The sequence below is a fragment of the Pleurodeles waltl genome, chromosome 3_1 (genome assembly GCF_031143425.1).
Source record: "Pleurodeles waltl isolate 20211129_DDA chromosome 3_1, aPleWal1.hap1.20221129, whole genome shotgun sequence".
Classification (NCBI taxonomy): Eukaryota; Metazoa; Chordata; class Amphibia; order Caudata; family Salamandridae; genus Pleurodeles; species Pleurodeles waltl.
In genome coordinates, this window is record NC_090440.1 from 77,509,684 (window position 1) to 77,531,964 (window position 22,281).

The following is a 22,281-nucleotide window of genomic DNA, read 5'->3' on the forward strand; positions in this document are numbered from 1 at the left end:
ACATAGAAAATACATAAATTCAGAATAGCCCTCTGTTGTTGAGGATGCCAAGAGTCTGGAAGAATAATGGAAATCTCAATGGAATAAGCCTGGACATCAAGAGTATAATATCAGTTACGTAAGATCAAACCTGTCGAATGCAAGAAATGCTTTAACACCAATGTGGTAGTGCACAGGTATCATTGTGCATTTTTTACCCTTGAAAAGCGCATAGATTCTCACTAACGGGGTGTCCTGCCTCTCTCCAGGTGTGGGTGTTCACATTTAGTCCTTCCAAAAGCGGGGCACAAGAAGCAAAGGCTCACAGTCTGTGGGTTGCAGGGGGCTTTAAACCCCGTCACTCACAGTCAAAGGCCTTTCCAGTTAACGGAAGTATAAGGTAAACACTTATAGTAAATGCTAAAAATGATTTCAGAAAGCACAGCCTTACTGATGGAAAGGTTTTGGAGTTACTTCTCTCTTTATTTTGATTCTTAGCCCTCTGAAATGGATGGTCTTAGGTGAAAGTGGACGCTCAGAAACACTGTCTAAATGCTCCTGACAGCAAACCTGGCCATCTTTTCAAAATTAATTGAAATGAAACACAAGTGGTAATGACGGTGGTGGCAATAAGTCTCTCTCTGAACTATCCCAAGTTGTGCCACAGTGGGTAGTACAAATGGAAAGCCAGAGGTATCACCCCACCTGCAATTTTTCTGGGGTGGGATGCGAGATAAAAACTAGCCTTTCCAAGATAGCCCAGTTTACATCTACAGGAAGTTTCTCTCCGACAGTCAACACACTTTATAGCATTTCCAGTAAGGTGTGAAAATTTTGAATGATACAAGGGTGAGGTTTAAAACATTTAGTCATAGCACTGTACTCCTCCACAAGGTGTATGATCGTATTGGGGGGGTGGGGGGAGGGGAGGAAGAGGGCAACAGCGGGCTTTCTTACATTATCTCAATGCCCAATGGGTTAAAACAGGGATGTTTTATTAGCACAGCTGCTATTCTCATTACATATGTCTGATTTTCCACACTTCACCATTTGGAAAATGCTCCTCCAAAATTAGGTCATTATCCAGTTTATAATGTTCTCTATTTGTATGATATTATCTTACTTGATCTAACCCCTCTAGGTTTACACAGAAATTTGCAAGAATTATGCACTTATGCTCAAAGTAATTTTTCGAAGATAAATGTTGCAAAATTTAAGGTGATAGTATTCAGGCGCAAGAAAAAAAGACAAAGTTTAATTGGTATATGGACGAAGAAAACGTGGAGGTTATAATAATTATGTCTATTTGGGAAAAACCTTTGCCAGTAACCTCTCACACAAGTTGCTCTTTTCCAACTTAAAGAAAAAAGCCTTGCCTCATGCAGGGGCACTTCAAAATGTTTTATGCTATTGAAAGATACATTTTAACTATATATTAGAAATATATAGAATAAAGACTTAACTCTGGCATATGCTCTGGAATATACTCCCTGTTTTAGATGGTCTTTTTTTAAACATGCATGAAGGTAAGATTTTAAGGAAATTCTGTAATCCAAGTTCATCTGCACATGTAGATATTCTTAAATTTGAACTCAGTCTTACCAGGTCCTACTTTCAAGCACTTGCTAGTATAATCTGTTGGGGTTTTAAGCTCCTCCATGCACCAGCACCCTCCTTAATGGCACTTCTTAATTCAAGTCTGAGAAAAGGCATGGGTGAAAATAGTACTTTTGCAACGAAAACAAAAAAATTTAAATCTCCTTTGTGTTACAGCTGCTCTAGAATTGTAGACTCTTGGTCAGACACCGCACTTTTTGAAAGTTCAACCAAGCTATACCATGATCAGGACTTTGGCGGATATTTGAAAATGTAGAATAGTTTGGGGGAAAGAAATCCATATCTTTCCTATCAAATATCACAATGTGAAACATCTTCTTTTGCTTCTTCGGATATGCTATCTTCCCCTTAATTGTCTGTTAGCAAGAAGAGGAGCCCCAGCCTATCTTGCTAAATGCAATTGGTGTGGTTTAGGTCCCCAGACCCTTCTTTATGTACTTCATCTTTGCCTGGTATTAAGCAATGTTCCAAAGTGCTTTTTATTTCCTTAAATGGAACGTTTGAAATTAAGCTCATCAAGATTTGGTATTTTTCAAATTTCCTCCAAATGAACAAAAGTGTGTTTCTATATTTACATTTTTTAAGAGATTTTTGCTGATATTTTAAGAAAACATTGTTATCATATTGTTTGCAATTTGTCTGTACTATAATATGTTAGTTGTTTGTCTATTAACTGATTTATTGTTGATATCTGAGGAGGTCTAAATCAATGTTCTTAATAGACCTGAAACTTGGGTGGGGTGTGTCTTTCCAAGACTTCACAACACAGAAAAGACACCTGTAAAACAGCCAGCATAGTGTTTCAATAGATAGACCAGAAAACACTGTCTTGTGGGTTAAAAGAAATGAATACCAACACTGTAAACTTCCACTAAAAAGTAAAACAGGTAGTTGACATCCTAGAACATTGAATCAAGCCATGTGTCTTTAAAAAGGTTCAAAATAAAGTGAATCCTTCATAAAGAAAAGCTATATTTGGAGATAGTTCCACCACGGCACAATGCTAAATAACACTAAATGAATCTGTGCTACATTCTAGGACAGTAAGAGTCTAAAATTCATTAAAGGATATACTAATACACTTATTTCCTATTTAATTTACATTTTAAGCAGAAGATATCTGTGCCTCATACATGTTGATGTTTTCCAAAGGAGCTATCCATAGAAATCCATATCTTTCCTATCAAAAAGATACTGTCAAACAAAGTCAACTTGTACATAGAACGGAGTGTTCTAGGATCCCGACAATAGGGAGCATTATTCCAATTTTCCTAAATATAAAAAACGGACTTACAGAAGGCACCTATTAAAAAACCTCAGCTGTGGTTGGCATAGAGTCAGAGAAAAGTATATGAGAGGATGTCAAGAGGTCATCATGGAGAGCGGGCAGGTATATTTAAGTATATTTAGTTCGATTAAATTAAGTTAAAGATCATTCTTCAAATGGGAGGCAATGGGCCAAAACAAACATACTTGACCATGCCTCTGTCGAGTTATTATTCACATTTAGACAGTTTCTAACCCGTTCCAATTTTGAAAAATATTGGAACAAAGGGACTTGGAGATCAACTGATTGCTCAATCTAGTAAGGGAATCCTGATTACAACCCAGATCTTCTAATGTGACAGGGGATTTTTTTTTTACTTTTACACACCAAGGCTGAATCCAGCAAGAACAAGGAGGTCTGTTTCAAAACACTAAGGCAAAGAGACATTTTTGAGGTGCATAATATATAAAGATGAAACTTCTACTGTGCTCCAACTACAACAAAGCCAATCATGATGGCTTATGTATAATGAATAAAGGTTCTGAAGCTACAGTAACATAAAACTGTCTTTCGAAACAGAAAAACTCTGCTGTGTCATTATAAGGATATTTATAGCCATCGCCTGCCTTGTCTCTAGCTAGCAAAGTGAAAGTGAAGGAGCCCTGAGCTTGGCGAGGCTGCATCTAAATGTTGGCTCTATCCAATCTGGAGGAGCCACACTGTGGCACAGGCTGAGAGTACCACATCGCAGCTTCCAGCTGCCACCTATATCATATTCCAACTGATAAAATGAGGCGTGGAGGTATGACTCTGCCCCACCTTGGCTCCTGTCCAAAAAGGAGGGCAGGCTTGAAGAACGGTGAGGAGAGGAGATCAGCTGTGTGCTAATAATTCACTGTGAATATTTTGCGAGTAGCTCAGTACAGAACCCCTGCCTGCAAAACTTGGCTGTAGTGGCAGACTAAAGGCAGTGAGCAATGAAGCATTGTGCAGTCACAAGTGCAGAGTGCAACAAGCTGCAGTCTCTCCTCTTTCCCGTACCGGGTCAGAAATTAGACATCAGCCTGTTAAACAGGAAAACACATTCTGAATGAATGTCTCAGGACATTGTTCGGTTATCCTAGACTCAAGAGTTGAAAGCTGGTGTAACAAAGAGGAAAGGAAGGCGAGGGAGAATGCTGGAAGGCCCTCAGACAGTGCTAGACAGGTCTATATAAAGTTTGCTATGTCCACTGTGATGTGTGTGCTTGAGGCACAGGTGTGCCCTGCAGAAGGTGGATATATGCACTAGAATTCCTGCTTCCCTTTAAGCTAATCCAAGCTAAAGTTAATTGCATGGGAGCACTCGCCAGCTCTGTAAATCTTCCACACACTTCGGCAAATGACAGAAGGCAACCTGTAGTTACATAAAAGAGGATCCGTGACTCATGCTAGAACCAACATGCACTGCATATAAGCACTCTTTTTAAGAGTTACATGATGGCCCACTTTCATTACGTCGTTCCCATGGTTGGCCCATAGAGGAATAAGAGGGACAATACAAAAAAAGAAAAATAATAATAATACATATATAAAAATGAGTTGATCTCTGAAACAGTTTTAGTTTATACAATGTGACATCAATAAACACTGGCCAAACAAGGGCAAATCCTAAAGGCTGTCCCGACCCGAGAGGCCCTAATAACATACCAGAATGTTTGCACTCTCCAAACTTGATGGTTCATTACAATGGGTCAGCCTCAAGTACCAAGCTTGTCTGAGCAGCTCTCCTGCAGTGAGACTTTATTCAGAATATCTGACATCTGAAATAACTCAAGGAATCGTAAAACAATCCCTTTGAAAGAGAAGGCCACCACAAAGAACAAATATGTTGTTGCAGCAGCGTAAAATCAAGAGAAATGTTTTGTGCGCTGCTCAGACTTACCAGCATGGCATCCCTGATAAAAAAGATGGGTGTGTTGTTTCCAGTCAGATCCCAATTTCCCTCGTCTGTGTATAATTTCACAGCAAATCCTCGGGGGTCACGGACAGTGTCAGCAGAGCCTGATTCACCAGCTATGAAAATGAGAAAAACAAAAATAAGTCACAACCTAATCTCATCCCAATCTGGAGATCACTCAAAATTACAGCACAGAAACCTTACCAACAGTAGAGAATCGGACCGCGAGTGGAGTCCTTTTCCCAATGTGCTCAAACACCTTGGCCTTTGAGTATTTTGTAATATCATGGGTCACTTCAAAGTAGCCAAAAGCACCTAGAAAGAAAAGCATTTCTCACTTTATTCACTTACAAACAAAAAACGAGAAGGCAAGGTTAGTTGAGAATTAAAAAGAAGCATTAGCGTCAATTATTAAAAAAACAAAACCATACTTGAGCAAACAAAAGGGCCATGGTAATTTATAATCGATTCTCCTGGGTTTACAAAGTATTAGCAATGATGGCACCATAAAGAAACACAACATTATCAACATGACATGGGTAAGATGGAAAAACATAGGATTGCCACAGTGCCTTCCAACAGAGTAGGTGGGATGCATAACAGCAGCAGAGCAAGTGCAGTTCAGAAGCACGAGGAGAATGAGGAGGTTCTCTTTAGGAATGCAGAAAACAAATATCGTTTTCAAAATGAGCCAAACCCCTCTGCTTCTAGGTACGAGTAGGGGACAAAAAAAAGCTTAAGGGGCACAAGTACAAGTTCGAATTTATTTATGATAAGGAACTCTTAACGAGGTCCACATAAAAGTAAAAAAAAAAAAGAATACATACACAAGCAAACAAATCAATCGCCCACCGAACATTACACTCCACAAATAAAGTGCATCATATTTAAAATCCATATAGTTGATACAAGATTAAAAACACACTTAAAAATATGAATAATTCTAAATCTGAACAATTCACAAAAAAAAAAAAAGTCATAAGAAATAAGAAAACTTCCCAAAGGAACCACATATCCCAAGCACTACAAAATCCTAAGTCGCCCCTCACCCCACAAACATTAGGGCCAGCATATGAAATAAAACATCTTTAAATTCCATATACTCAATATAAATGTAAAGAACACTTAAAAAGTTAAAGATTCTAAAACAAAACAGTTAATTGGGAGGATCATACAAGGATTGAAGAAACTATGGTACAGACAGAATAGAGAGCTAGAGACACATGGGTCTTAACCACTTATGTCAAAAAGGAAAGAGAACAGGGCAGGCAAATAGCACATGATTTAAATCTTGGACTTCAGCTCGACAGAAGTTACACTCCATAGCAGAGCAATGCCATTTCACCATAAGAACATTCAATGGAAGCAATCCTCGACGAAGCAAAATCCAAATTCGCCTAACCCCATGTGGAAGGTTCCATGTAATATAAGGTTTTGCTTTTTTTACTAAAATGGAATCCGCTAAATTCAGAAAGTTACTCTTTTTTGCACACCCTTCTATGTCTATTCGAAAGCTTAAAGACCACGTGGTCAAGCAATTTTCAATTGTGAGGAGGTACCAGCCAGGACATGATTACGGTCTAATACCAGCATTTCTAAAGCATAGGAAACATTCCTATAGATCGTGGACCTGCAATTATTATTTGCCAGAATTTCTTTCCTCAGCAAAGACCTTAATATATTATCTTCACTCCTTGCAAGGCAAGCAACCCAATGTTCAACCCCTGCTAAGCCCTGAGCAAACACACTTCTTAACCCCATCTCCAACCTTAAGGCCGCCACAGAGGTAGCCGAGTTAACGGAAATGAGTTTTCTAAGGATTTGACCTTCCATCAAATTAAAAAAAAAAACATTTGGAGGTAATAATCAATCCCGAACCATACAGGAGGGATGCTGGAATTTTTGCACGATAGACTGCTAAAAGATGTGGAAAATGCCTCCTCCCTGTAGCCCAATTCAAGGCCCCTAAACCTCTTACTTGACAGTCAGCTTTACATTTATTGTTTTCTATGTGCGCCTTGTCACTAAGATTCCCACACATTATCTTCCCCAAGAAAGTACAGGAGTTCACAATTTCAAGCTTTTGAGCCCCTAGGAACCAGTGAAAATTAGGGAACTTCATTTATTTTATTTCCATGGAAGCACATAATCTTGCTTTTAGAAGCATTAACCTATTAAAAGTGGGCCTCAGTATACTGTGACAAAAACTGGAGATGATTATTAAGCCTTTAGGGGTTAATTCTAAAATTATAATATAATCCGCGTATAATAAGCAGACTAATGATTTACCACCGATTTGAGGGGCAAAGCCCTCACTCTGAGAGAGCAGCCCATATAGTTAATCTTGATAGACATTTAGCAAAAAATCCCCCCCTGCCCCCCCACATCCAGTAGAGCGATCTGCCAGTAGCAGGGATGTGGAATTCCTATCGCCCGGGACATCTTGTTTGGGGTCAAGGGCAACAAGTTTTTATGTTTACTTTGTCCTTGGGACAAGTAGGCCCAACCCCCTGCAGCACAAACCCTTTGGCTGCCTGTTTACAGAGAGTTGAACTCTCTGCAGTTGAGATAATGTGTTTCCAAAGGATAATGCTGTTCGAACTTGTATTTATGGTTCATTATTTGAAAGCCTTCATTATTAGGGTGCGTGCTGTAAATAAATGTTTTAAGGTCACACTTCACTACTGACGTTGGTTCCAGTACAAAAAAATAAAACGTGTACACACATGTTTGAAAAGTTTAGGCTAAGAGGCTAAGTATAATGCTCCCAGAATGCTCTCTGATTATATGCAAATGAAGTGTCATTTAGTAAAATGTGTTGATGCATGCTAGTATTTCCCAAAAATATTTCTAATGGAAAATCAGTGTAACCATTTTCAACACTATTATGGGAAGCATGAAAATAAACAAACACTGACAAAGCCAACTGATCTGACATATTTTTATAAGTCTTTTAGTTTTATCAATGCGTGTCTTGTTTTGACATGGCTTTTGTAACACTTTATTGTTGTGGCAGCTACCAGGCCCTCAACATTGTAACAAACATTGGCAAAACCCCCCCAAAAAAGTTTTTGAACTCTTAAAGCACACGTTGCCACCAGCGGCATAACAAAGGCCCCGCAGCCGCCCTCCAGGGGGCCCCGTCAGCACAGCACCTGCCCTGAGTGAGTCTGGAGAGGGTGCTCCTCCATGTTCTTTGCAAAGGGGCACCCTCCAGTTTCGTTACGTCACTGATTGCCACTGTAGTTCCTGACACTCAACAAAACTACTTTGTGTGGCAATATGCTCCTTGTGGAAGAGCAGAATGCGATCACTCACAGTAAAGCCAGCCAAAAGAGAGAGAAATAGAAGTTTAATAAAAACAAAATGTCTTTGTTAACACCAGACCTAATTAGGGACCAAGACCCACATGTAGGTAGCTTTTTGCATGTCGCAAACAGCGACTTTCGCTGTTTGCGACGTGCAAAAAGCACATTGCGATGCACAAACCCAGTTTTGCGATTCAGTAACCTGGTTACCGAATCACAAAACGGGTTTGCGACTCGCAATTAGTAAGAGGTGTTCCCTTCCTAATTGCAACTCGCAGTGCAATGTAGGATTGTTTTGTGACCGCGAACGCGGGCGCAAACCATTCGCAGTTTGCACCCATTTCAAATGGGTGCTAACACTTTCGCAAAAGGGAAGGGATCCCCATGGGACCCCTTTCCCATTGTGAATGTCACTGTAAAAAAAAAAATCAGAGCAAGCAGTGTCCTGTGGACCACTGCCTGCTCTGAAAAAATGAAACGAAAACGTTTCATTTTTCGTTTTTGTTATGCATCTCGTTTTCCTTTAAGGAAAACGGGCTGCATTACAAAAAAAAACTGCTTTATTGAAAAGCAGTCACAGACATGGTGGTCTGCTGTCTCCAGCAGGCCACCATTCGTGAGGGGGTCGCAAATTGCGACCCACCTCATGATTATTCATGATGTGGGCATTTGCGAAGCCCTTGCGAATCACAGATGGTGTCAAGGACACCATCCTACATTCGGATTTGCGACTCGCAATTTGCAGGTCACAAATCTGAACCTACCTACTTGTGGCCCCAAATTCTTAAAGAAAGTCACAAAAGTGCACCCATGGTATATGTCGTACCCCTATAAAATATTTGTGAACTGTATTTTAGCGTGGGTAAATACAATGTGTAGATTTGCTCATGTGAAAATCTATTGAGCATTTGCAAGTTCATTTTCCCTCCAGCCACTTTCTTCCCAACCCTGGAAGAAGTTCTAATTCTGCCATTGTCAGGAGTAAATGTCCAACCTTTCTTATTATGGGAAAATATTAGAGAGAAGCTGGTAAAAATCTTTAAAACATGCAGGTTAGTAGGTTTGCAGACTCAAAGGCATTCCAGCCCTGGAACTATTGCTTACTGCTTCCTCCAGCCCCAGTATGCAGATCTGCAGAAAGGTGGCAAAATAAGGAAATTTCTACAGTAGGGATTGAAACTCCAAGTATTCAAGCCCTACTATGGTAGTAGCCCTGGCATAATCAGAGAGGCTATTAATTGCTGCCATAATTTGTCGCCACACTACATGGCACCAAAGGGACAAGTAGATCTTTTTACAGGACAAGTAGATTTGAGAAGCAACCTGTCCCCTGGACAAGTAGATATTTTAATAAATTCCACACCCCTGCAGTAGTTAGATGGACAATTATGATCACCCTTCTTAAATAAAGGCACAATGATACTTCCGACCCAAGAAGGCAGAATACTTCTGGTTAAGAAAAAACTTCTAAAAACAACAAATAGAATATTACTCCATGAATGAATATCCTGCTTTATTACAGAGATTGGTAATTCATCAGGACCCATTGCGGCAGAGAGGCGCTTAGTTCAGATAGCCAGCTCGATCTCCTTTACTGAGGGGAAATCAGAAGAGTGAGACCTCTCACTTACGAGAGGCCCAATCGTCTCTACCCCATTTAATGCATAAAGGGTGAAAATAAATTCAGTCCAACTAGTCTCAGCTATGGCGACAGGGGAAGAGTGCATTCTTGACTCGCAGACTTCACCAACCAAAGACCAAAAACGTCTAGCCTGTCCCTTTACCGCTGCCTCCCTCAGGTGAATCCAAAGCATATCCCAAGAGTCCCTTGCGAGAAGGCCTTCAAATGCCTCATTCTCCTTTTTAACAGGGTCAATCTTGAGTTCCTTTCAGGAGAATACTCCAAGTACTGAATCCTAACAAAATAATTTATTTCCCTATTCAAGGCAAGCAATGGGTGAGGAATCACCTTAGGTCTACTTTTAGAGGATGTTATAGAAGATCTAATTAACAGCTGCTTCATAAACTTAGCAAAGTGCTCCAATGTATTCCCCTCCCAGTTACCCAGCTTCACAACAGCAAATTCTATAATCTATAACATGCCTGAGATTCTTCAATGATCCTACTGGGTCCTCTCTGTCTTTTCATCAAAATCAGAGACTAGCCTGCCCAACTCCCAGGCCCCCCAGTCATTAACATGTTCAGATCCAGCAAGAAAAGGAGCAAATTAGGGTCACTAACAGGGGTATTCATGATCTTTAAATCGCTCAATAACAAAAATAAAGGTATAACCTAGCACCAGATAATCTAATATTGCATTTTCCCATGGAGGACATGCGTATATGAAGCTCGCAAATCTGAGAGAGACCACCCATTTGCTATGATACAGTCATTTCTCCTGAGGAGATCAATTAGGAGTTTCCCTCCCTTATTTGTTCTCATCGAAAGGGGAAAAAGACTGGGTGGGATTCGCAGGGCTTCCTCTCTCTCAACCTCGTGGACTTGAAGCAGGGTATGATTAGATATGTTGCAATTTAAATCTCCTACTAGAACTACATGGGGGGGGGGGGAGGGGTTGCTCGCTAACAAGAGAGTTATTTATGCAAGCAAAAACTTTCTGCAGCAGAGCATCACAGATTGCTTTGGGGGGGATGTAAGCATTGACCAGTAACAGGGGGTGGGGAGGGAATAAAACCTCGGATCTTATCATGAACATGAAAGGATAAGGCCATAAAAATAAAAATATAAAATTACTAGGATCTTTAAAACAATCAAACTTCCACTTGAGTTTAGTTGATAACAGACAGGCGACTCCCCCTTTAGCATGCCCCCAGCTAGAAGGAGTGGCCATACAATCTATAACATAGTAATCATTCCACAGCAAATCCCTGTCAGACCATGTCTCCTGGAGGCAAATCAAGTCAGGACTTAAAGAACTGAGCAGAAATAACTTCTCCCTACTATATTTTACACCTGCAGCATTCCAAGAGACAACTTTTAGGCCTATGCTAGTTGTGGGGTTGCAACCAGAACCTAGACCTCCGCGCCCGATTTAAGACACTTGGTTGCCAGCCCCACCCATTCGACTCATTAGTGCTTTTTTGATCGGAAGCAATTGATGCTTCCTACAGTGACACCTGCCTACCATTCCCTCCTAGAAAAATTGTCAGGTCCCGCAAATCTATTGAGGACCTACAGTCATACTGGTCGTTAGAATTGGGGGACTCATGTAAAATATAACATTAATTATCACGTTCCGCTGACATCCCTCCACTAGCACCATTTCGTCCCATACCCAGCTAGGGAACAACATAAATACTGCGACACTGCAAATAATCAGCATTTCTTAGGACCAGATTGGCCAAGCGCTTGGAACGAAAGGAAATCCTTGACTTATAACCCACTTTAGAATACAATAAAGAAACAAGGTCAGTGTCGCAGCTTTGAATTGACCTCAAAGGGACAGACTCTAAAAAAACAATTTAACAACGTAGATCTATTCAAGAATAAGTCTGCGTCAAAGATTAGGATAAAGTCTACTATACATGTATCCACATTAAAACCAGTTGAGGGAATGCCTTCCAAAGGGGCAAAGCCATTAGAGTCTCCCTTCAAACTGGGAAAACTTAAATGTCGGGGCTATTGGGTTCAATGCAAGAAGCGGCCAAGAAAGGTTTTCATTGAAGGGCTCAATCACGGACTCCCTCACTAGGCGCTAAGTTTAGAGGCTCTGTGATTCACCTCGCTAACAGTAACACAGAGTGCACGAAATATCACATCTGGGTGAGAGATGGAAAAATGTAAAGGTCCGGTCGAGATACCAGAGTGCCCAACTGATGTTATATTGTGACGAGATCTGAGAGGGGAGATTAAACGTACAGGCTTCTTTAAATACTGAGAATTAATACTTGTGTCTACTCTACACCCCCCCTCAACAACACAAACTGCTTTATTAGTAGATGAAGTTGGCTTAACCTTGCCTAAAGAAAAGCAAAACAATGCGAACAAGCTCACAGGGAATGATAAGCAAGGGCACAGATAACGAATGGAAAAGATCTGTATTTATTTTCTTGCTCTAAGAGAGCCAGTCTTACTTTCGAGGTACGAAAGAAAGTCATTTTTCATTGCTGACCTGCCTGTATACCAGTGGTTCTCTAGTGTAGAGCCAGGTTGAGTAATCAATAGATGTAATAAAAATAGCGTATGCTTAATACGAAAAGTTGGCCTTCAGTAGCCTGTAGAACAAATCTTTCTAACACAAAAGTATGATGGACAGAGTGATGAAACTTTTCATTTACTCACCCTCAGTCACAGATCTGGGTTTAATCCATTGTTTTTTTGCTCACCATGCCACCCCAGTTTGGACCCAGCCATATGCAAATCAGTCTTGACCCTGTTCCCCATGGAAACAGTCCAGCTCGAACTGTCAGCCCAGGTCCTCCCTGGACCAGAAACAAGCTCCCTGGGACCGGTTTCAGGGTATCACCCTTCATCAGCCAGGCTAGCTTGAATCCAGTGGCACAGTGAGCAAGGGACCCACGTCTGGGCATACCCTCCCCACTCAGGGCAACTGTAGCAACAAATCTTTCTAGCCTATGAATCAGGGCCCCCTCACTGTACTTATCACTGCATCTCTGGGGATGGTGGTCTCATTTCAAAAATGGGTCTGCCCCTTTGGGCACAGCAGTTAGCAGGACATTTTAAAATATCTTTAAAAAGTGCACACAAAAATGGAAAAAAAAAAAAATGAAAGGAAAAAACTACCCCCACCCTCCCAAACTACATTGAGACCGTGGCTGCAATGCTGAAAGTCTTGAATAATCAGAAAAAAAAATCCGTTTACAGCCCCTCCTTGGGAAAGCCCATGTTAAACAAAAAGGGGGAGAACCTACCTGCCCCTTTGGCATGGACAACTCTCTCTGGGATCCTCTCACGGTCAAAGTGGGCCATCTCATCTGTAAATGCAACATCTTGAACCAGAAGGGGGCCTCGTGGCCCTGCAGTCAAAACATTCAGCTTATCAGAAATTGGAATACCGGCCCCCGTTGTGAGCGAGTCAGGTGCCTATATTAAAAAAAAAAAAAAAAGAAAAAAAGAAGAAAAAAAAACAATTTTAAACCAATCCGAAGTGTAAAATCCTTCAGAAAGAGATGCCTACATATAAGCATGTTAGAAAACTTTTTTTTTTTTTTTTTTTTTTTTTAAACCAACAGCATGATGAGAGATTTCAGAAATGATCAACAGAAGATTAATCTCAAATATAGTGCAGATTGCAGTATGGGTATTGAAACATGGCCTTATAAGGTATTCATGATACAGACCTGTAAAATTACAGGTGGCAAAACAATTACAGTGCCTTACGGTGCTTTCTCCTTGGCAATTCTGCCATCCAACTCCTACTTCTGCATGTCAGAATGGGGGCTGAATGCGAGGTTTCATCATGTTGTAAAACTCAAGTAATAACCTGGAAAATGTCTGCAGGTAGAAACTGTGCAGATTAAGCAAATGTATGGCCTGGCTTGCAATGCCGGGAAAAAACATTAACTTCTGTGATTCCTAAAATATCCACACATGAAAAATAAAAGATGATTATTTTCCACACGTTTTCAGAAAAGATCAAAGATCTGGGCTACCCAAACAGCACAACATACCCATTCACAAATCCAGATGTTTATGGGCTCTGTACTTTGCAAACTGTTGAACCAAGCCTTAGTCAATGCAAACAAACAGAGGTCTATGTTTGCACAAGTAGCTATGTTATCTGTGCCAGGCACATCTACTGGATCTCCTAACATGTTCAAAGCCAGCTTCCCAATTGGGTGAAGGTGGCTTAGAAAAATATTACTTGCATCTGTTTGCATAGACTGTGCTACAAACCTTGCTTGGGATATTCCTACTTCACTGGCCACTCTTAAGACCTACATGAGCACCAGGAAACCAGTTTCTGCGTAACTTTGTACCCTATAAACATCACGAATAATCATTAATAATTCCAATAATAATAGCAGCAACATTATCTTAGGGGAAAAAAAACTCTTAAAGCCAGACCATTATAGGGAGAGCTAGTCGGCAATGGAATAAAACATGTCGGGTTATGCCACCGGGATGCATGTTTTACATCAAAGAATATAAAGAAAAAAAGACAAACTTTTGCATTGCAATAGGTCTTGTATTTGTGAGAGTTAGAGCTATTGGCATTGTAAATGACAATGTCTTTTATCTATGTGTTTTTGTTTGGAGTGTAGTGGAGGTGTGCCAGGTGCCACAGCAACCCTCCCAGGTCTGTCGCTGGAGGAGAGAGGACACAACAAGGCTGCCATCTTGGGAGTGTTTTTGCCTCATTCCTACAGACTGGCTTTGATACCCTAGCGATGCAACCCTTTCTAGTGTGATTACCTAAACTTTTATAGCACCAAACAAGCCACAAAGAGCCACTTTTGTGGCATTTAACCTTGAGAAAGAGGTGGTCAAAAGAGTTAGGAGCAAAGAAAAGGGGGCAGCCATATATTTCTGTATGTTAAACTTTTAAAGGAATTATTCCTCTACATTGGCAATACCAGCCTAACTTTTAATAACATTGATTGATTGTATACAAAGAATACCAGTAGAGGCAGCTTAATTGCAAATGAATTGTAGCTATTTTGTTAAGAATGGCACCTGCTCTGCAGTACTTTGAAATGCCAGAAACTGTACTACCAAGCGCTACCTTAAAAAAATAAAAAGGTTATTCCCGGACTGTCCTATCACGCTCTAGACTAAGAACCCTAGGGGAGAGGTTGTGGCCTAAGGTCTGGAATCACGACTCCTTTTCCATCATTTTGGAGACAACACCTTTTGCCATCTTCTTGCCTACAACTAATCTATGTGCTTGGTTGGTGACCCTCTGAGGTTATCAAGAGCACGTGCTATCACCTAGTGTTAAGCTCTACTCAAGTCACTTAATGCACCCACTGCAGAGGTCTTGACAGAACAAGAATGTCACAGATTACAATCCTGACATATCTTTTTTACCTCTTCATCTCTGCAAGGTCGATGCAAATGAATTATAGCGATTTTGTTAAGAATGGCACCGCTTTGCAGCGCTATGAAATGGCAGAACCTGTATTACCAAGCGCTATATAAAAAACGAGTTATTCCCAGACTGTCCCAACACGCACCAGAGAAAGAACGCTAGGGGAGAGGATGTGGTGTAAGGGCCAGAGCTGCCGACTTTGGAGCTGGGGAACACAGTTCGAGTCTCGGAGCCGACTCTACATCCTGGGATTCTGGGCAAATCACTTAATCTCCCCTTGCTACCAAAAATGAATGTGTTCTTGTGTAATGTAACCGGTGCTCATTTAAAGCGCTGCAATACCTTTGTGTCGAGTTTACGCTACATAAAGCTGCAAAAATAAATAAATGAATAAAAAATATTTTTTAAAAGACTCCGCAAACATTGCAAAGGAACAGCAAGATGCCCAAAAACAAGGAAGACGAAGAAACAACATATCGCCATGAGCGAAGAGGTGAGGCAAAAGAAAAGATAGTGCGCCAGCACAAAGCTATCTGGCCGATCGTGCAATAATCCATGTAACAGGGTAAGTCTCCAAGGCGGTAACAAAACACCCTCAAGGTGGGACAAAAGTAAAGCGTTCACCAACAACATCAAGCGATTTTTGAAAGGTAGGCCCAGGAACGAATTAAAGTGATAGGTATGGTTAAACCCCACAGAATAGATCACAACAAGTCGAAAGGCAGTGCTTGCGTGCTGCTATGCTAGACCTAAAAATGAAATTAGTTTGTTTCTTCTTCTGCCACCAAGAGCAACTAATCTGGCAACACTATCAACAGATACAGCAGGCACATGCTTCTACTGAGTGCTTGCATTTTGAGCAGCTCATTTGTTTTAAAAAAAATAATTATTATTCATGTAGTCGTAGATTATCCTCAAACAAAATCTCAGACAACTTGCACAATTTCCTTGGTGTTCTCTTCCTACCTTAAGTAACTTAAGAATGCAGAAATTAAAATGTGTACAAATTTCCATTCAACACCAAATTCTCAGTAAAGCACGCCTATTCCAAGACTAGTATTATTATTTAAAGCATTTGCTGTCCTTATAATCTCATCTACAAAAGGTCAAAAAATACAAAGTTGAAGACACAAAGTAACAATACTGCATATATGGAATCCTGTGATGCACTGTGACAAAGAAGCGTAAGTCTCAACATAACTGTACCAAATTGACCAAAAGTGCATTAATATTTCAAAGAAAAATCTTTGTACAGTTGCTGACATCCATCGCAAACTGCAGCAACAACTGACTGTTAGTGTCTTTCTTCCATTTCCTTTAAAAGAAATACTTTCTTTTTAAAATACCACATTTCAAATGCCTTTCAGATAAAATCTTGGTTTGGAATTTTCTGTTCTCTTTGGATATTTGTTAAGCGTAGTTTTGCAACCAAAAGTCAAGTTTCTCGACTTGGATTTGTTTCATGAGGGGAAAAACGGTCTCAACTCTTTCTTTGCATTTCAATTCTTTATTAATTTTGAAAACCTATATAAACAAATTGCATATTAACTATATAAATATACATCAAATAGTTAAAAAACAAAAGTGAACTAATAAAGAATTTCTATAATTATTCTATATTAAATAGTAGGAAGAGAAAGAAAAATACACAATAATTAAGATATAGTTAGAGGAAGTCCTGTTCGAATATAATTTTTCCAAAAAGTATAAAAAGAAAAGCAGACATCTAATTAAATTGTAAGAAAATTAAATATCAATTTGTTCATTATAGTCTGAGAATGGAGGTTTACCAACGAGTCATCATAAAACATAATATTAAGAGATTAAGAGAATTAAGAGAATCACATAAAAAAAGGAATACAACTATTCTAAGAAAGAGCCCCAAATAATAGCAAATTCCATTAAGTTATCATTTAGTTTATATATCACTCTCTCAACTGTGCAACTTCAAACATATCTTTCAACCAAGATTGGATCGTTGGTAAAACATTAGATTTCCAAAAAATTAATATATTCACTTTAGCCAGACTAACTGCCATAGATAACCATCTGAACATCTGTGAGGTAGTTCTTCCTATTCCAGAAGTATCATGTATCAAGAACAATCGGGGTGATAGAGACGTAATATTAGGTAGTAATGTTCCTAAATATTTTGCAATTTGTGTCCAAAATTGTTGAATGTTGGGACAATCCCATATGACATGTACAATATCGCAATTGGGTTGTTGATATCTCCAACAGTCGGAGTTTGAACTAAGTTTGGTGCAGTAAAGTTTAGAAGGTGACCCGTGCCAACGATGAAGTATTTTAAAATAATTAAATTTTAATCTCGCATCACGAAGACCCTGATTATAATTTTCCAAAATTCTAGTCAAGTCTTTATCTGAAAATGTGATATGAAGCCGTGTGAACCACCATGTTTTTAAGTTTTAGGATGTATCATTTGAGAAGGATCTATCAATTAGTATGGAATATAAACCAGATACAGTACCTTTGAAATTCTTCCATGTGCGAATATAATGAGCAATAGATGATTGTATTATAGGATCCATACACAAGTCTATTTTGGAATTTAAAATGGACGATATTAGAATAAAATTATTAAATTGCGAATTCTCTTGCAATTGCGAGAATGATTCAAAGGAGTTATTCTGTGTATATAAATCCGATAGGGTATTAATTTTATGGTTTCTCCAAACGAACCAATTAAGCTCTTTACCTTTATGAATAATTGCAGAATTATTCCAAATTTGAGCGCTTAAATGAATATAAGTGTTGCATTTTATTATTTTATGGGCCTTTTGCCATGCTATTTGGGAAGAATAGATGATTGGATGTGAGAATTGTGAATATTATGGACTTTTGGTATAATAAATAGCCATGGGAGTAGTAGTTTTCAATAAAAGCTGTTCAAATTTCACCCATAGAGGTGCGTTACAATTTGTGGATAGCATGTATGTTGAATGTGACAGCTGCTGGGCTATCCAATAATTTTCCAAATGTGGGAGTCTTAGCCCTTCTTTTAAATGAGTGTGAATGCAATTTTGAACTACTTATACAAGGTTTTTTTTGTCCCCAAATAAAACGAGTTATCAAAGATGAAGTGCTTTTGAAAAAATTAGAAATGATTGGAAGTGATAACATGCTGAACACATAATTGAATTTTGGGATTGTATTCATTTTAATAATCTGTACTCTACCCCATAATGAAAGATTTAATTGAGACCATTTTATAAAATCCTGTTTAAGTTTATCTACAATAGGATTCAAATTATCCATCATTACATTCTTCAACCCAGTACTGAGTAAAATCCCAAGATATTTAAGTTGTGAAGATTTCCATTTAAAAGGAAAATGACCTAGGGAGGCTGGTGTAGTACTAGTATTCACTGGTAGAGCTTCACATTTGTACCAATTAATTTTATACCCGGAGAATATAGAAAATTGATTTAAAAGGGTGATCAGAGTATTAGCCAGGGAATCCGGGTTTGATATTGTCAATAAAATATAATCTGCATAGTAAGAAGCTTTCACCTCTCCCGAGGAGGTAGCAATACCTTTATATTGATATGTTGTCTAATTGCAATAGCTAAAGGTTCTAAAGTAACAAGAAACAACAATGGAGAGAGTGGACATCCTTGCTTGGCACCATGAATTTTTTTTTAATAAGAAGATGTGAAACCGTTACAGGTAATCGCAGCAGTTGGAGATTGATACATTCCTTTGGTGAAAGTAATAAAATCTGTAACAATACCCATTCTATTCATAGTCCAAAATAAATATCCCCATTCCACTCTATCAAAAGCTTTTTCTGTATCCAGGGATAGTATAACATTTTCTTCTATTTTATTGCGTTGTTGCCATAATAAGTGTAGAATTGTTCGAAGATGATTTGAAGAGGAACGGGATGGAACAAAACCGACTTGAGATGGATGAATAAGTGTTGTAATAACTGAATTTAAACGAGTCGCAAATATGTTTGCCAGAATTTTAATATCAGAATTCATTAGTGAGATGGGTCTGTAGCTAGAGCATTCTAATGAATCTTTGCCAGATTTAAGTATGATAGTGATACATGCTCGCAACAATTCTGGAGAAAAATGCCTTTTTTTTTAATGCTTCGTTAAAGAAAGTTTGTAACAATGGGGTTATTTGAGCTTTTGTAATCTTATAAAATTCAATAGGAAATCCATCCTCCCTGGGTGCTTTATTTGTAGGTAGACAAACAATAGCTTTTGTGATGTCTTCTATTTGCCCATCTAGTTCTTTTTTCTGTTCTTGAGATAATTTTGGGATATTTAAATTATTGAAAAAGTAATCTTCCTCTTTAGTATCTTTACAGTTCAATGATGTATAAAGTGTTTCATAATAAATCTGAAATTGTGGCAGTATATCAGTTGGTAGTGTAAATAGATCATTAGAAGAATTTTTGATAGAAGGTATCGTTCTGGAAGATTCTTGTTGGCATAACTGATATGCTAGAAGTCTTCCAGCTTTCTCCCCCCTTTCATAATTACATTGAAGAATTAAAAAAATAGAAATTTTTCAGCATGAGAAGTATACAAATTATTAAGTTTGAATTTAACTGAAAGTAATTTTTTTAATCTCTCAGGAGATTTGGTTTTGCTATAATTATTTGTGAGCAATATGACCTCTTTTTCCAATAATATCCTTTCACTATTTAGTTGCTTTTTAAAAATAGAGGAGTCTCATAATCCTTCCTCTAATTACCGTTTTTCCAGCACCCCAAAGTATACCAGCATCTGTAACTGAATTCTTGTTTTCTTCAAGAAATTGTTCGACATGTTGACATATATTTAATTTAGCCGGAGATGTTTTATATGAAGAGATATTAAATTTCCAATTAGGTTTGGGGGTCTGTGTTAATCCAATACTAATATGTATGCCTATTAAATCATGATCTGAAAGTCTACATGGAGTAATTCCTGCATGTGTTATCGATTGTAACATTGAAGATGAAGTTTGAAAATAATCTATTCTAGAACAAATTAAATGTGAACGTATAATCTCCGGCATCTGGGTGTAACAGATGCCATGGTGCCTGCAATGCAAAATCTTCCATAAGATCTTTTAAGATAGGTCTGTCACTTGTATGATGAATGTCAGGTCATCAATGAATGGGTCTATGGTGACATTCCAATCTCCGCCGATTATTAGTCGTGTAGATCCGAAAGATGACAGTAATCTAGTAATCTTAGAGATAAAAATAGTTTTGGAGTCACTGGGTGCAGAGATCGTACCTACAATCATAAAGGAGTTCCTAACACAGATTTTAACAAATGCATATCTACCACTATCATCTAACCATGTTTGAATAATTTTTGGTGGTAGGTTTTGATGAAAAAGGATAGCTACCCCACATTTACGAATAGGAGTATCATCACTATTAGAATTACTCTAGGTTATGCTAGCGTGTATAACTTGACCAATCCAATCTCTCTTCAATTTTTCGCTTTCTGATTCAGTAAGATGAGTTTCTTGTAACAAGGCAATATCTGTTTTTTGTTGTCCAAGAAAATTAACTATTTTCTTTCTCTTAATAAAATGTGTTAAACCGTTAACATTTAAGGAAAGAACATTCAGAGGTTTCAACTTATAAACCAACATATTTAGAACAAAATAATAATATTTATAAAGATATGAAAGAATATAAGATAAAGATAAGAGGAAATTAAGAAATTATACAATTTTAAATGTGTCAGTACATATAACTGTTAAGAATGAAATATAAAATCAAATTAAATTTTGGAATATATTAAAATAAGAAATGATTATTTGTATGAGCTATCAATACAAAATAAATTGTCCAACACTAGTGATAAGACAATTATGTACACTTAAAAACTAAAACTTTAGACTGGGGGAGGGGGGTAAACAAATGTGCTGCAGAGTGGAGAGCAGAAAAGAGGGTGTTAGTGCCATTTCAAATGTAAAACAGAATATCCGATAACATGAACAGATAATCACGTAGGGAGAGAAATGGATAGCAAAGAAGAAGTATAAGTGAAGGAAAAGAACAAAATATTATTGCATATGATTTATATTTCAAACATAATCAAGGTTGATCTAGATTTATCTCTTGGTTTAAATTTTTTCCAGGCTTTCAGTTTACCACCATGAGACCAATGACGTTGAACAGTCTCCCACTCACCTTGATCAGCATCATCTGGAGTGGTAGATGCAGAAGATTCTTTTGTGGGTGAAGGAGAAGAAGTCTTATGTTCCATCTCTAAGTCCTTATCATCAAAGTCATTAAAAAATGATTACAAGTCATGAGGATCCAAATATTCCTTGGTTTTCCCTTGAAAAGTTACAATCATAGTGGCCGGGTCTAAAAGACTGTATTTTATGTCTCTTTTCTTTAGTCTAACGCGTAGATTTAAAAAAATTGATTCCTTTTGAGATTGGTAGATGCTAAAAAATCTGCAGTAATAATTACTTGTGATTTTTCGTAATCGTATGGACTGTGTTTCTTTGCTGCCATTATGAGTTGACGGGCTTGTTGAGGTCGTAAACAGCAGGCTAGAATATGTTGAGGTCTTGTAGAGCGGTCCAAAACGAGTGACCGAACACGATGAGATCTCTGAAATTCTAAAGGTATGGTAAAAGTGATGTTCGTCAAAGTTGGAATTAAATTGGCCAAAAAGTCTAATGTATTATCTTTCTCTATACGTTCCGGAAGACCTATAATCTTAAGATTATTCCTTCTACTTCGGTCCTCTAAATCAGTCATTTTCTGCTGCAGGTACCAAATATCATGACTTGTGTCAGGAGTCTTATCGAGATGGGATTCAATATTCGTAATCCGACTATCTTTTGTCTGTATGCGGGATTGAAATTTAATAACTTCATTTCTTAATCCTTGAACTTCCGTGGTATTTGTAGAGACTGTATTATCCAGAGACGCAATTGAGGATTTTATATCTAATAGTTCTTTTAAAATTGTATCCATAGCTGTAGAGGGTAGTTCAGTAGAATCAGCCATTTTACATTTTAAATCAGTGGAGTCAGAATTAGATAATAGAGCTGCACTATATGATAATTGTCTTACTGCTTAGGTTCTGACATAGGGAATGATTTTAATCTTCTTCCAGAGTTCTTCCAGTATCTACTACCTTTTTTTTTTTTATCCTTATCT

The 22,281-nt window shown here is 38.3% G+C and overlaps 1 protein-coding gene across 1 annotated transcript in view; it reads right to left on the reverse strand.

Annotated features, from left to right (window-relative positions):
• The window catches only part of LOC138283777 (catalase), a 174,395-nt gene that overhangs the window by 134,977 nt on the left and 17,137 nt on the right, over positions 1-22,281 (reverse strand). Inside the window, exons 2-4 of the mRNA XM_069221848.1 lie at positions 13,003-13,174; positions 5,007-5,117; positions 4,788-4,918 (exon numbers count right to left, since the gene is read on the reverse strand). Of these exons, the coding sequence (XP_069077949.1) occupies positions 4,788-4,918; positions 5,007-5,117; positions 13,003-13,174 (414 nt within the window). The remainder of the gene's footprint in view (positions 1-4,787; positions 4,919-5,006; positions 5,118-13,002; positions 13,175-22,281) is intronic.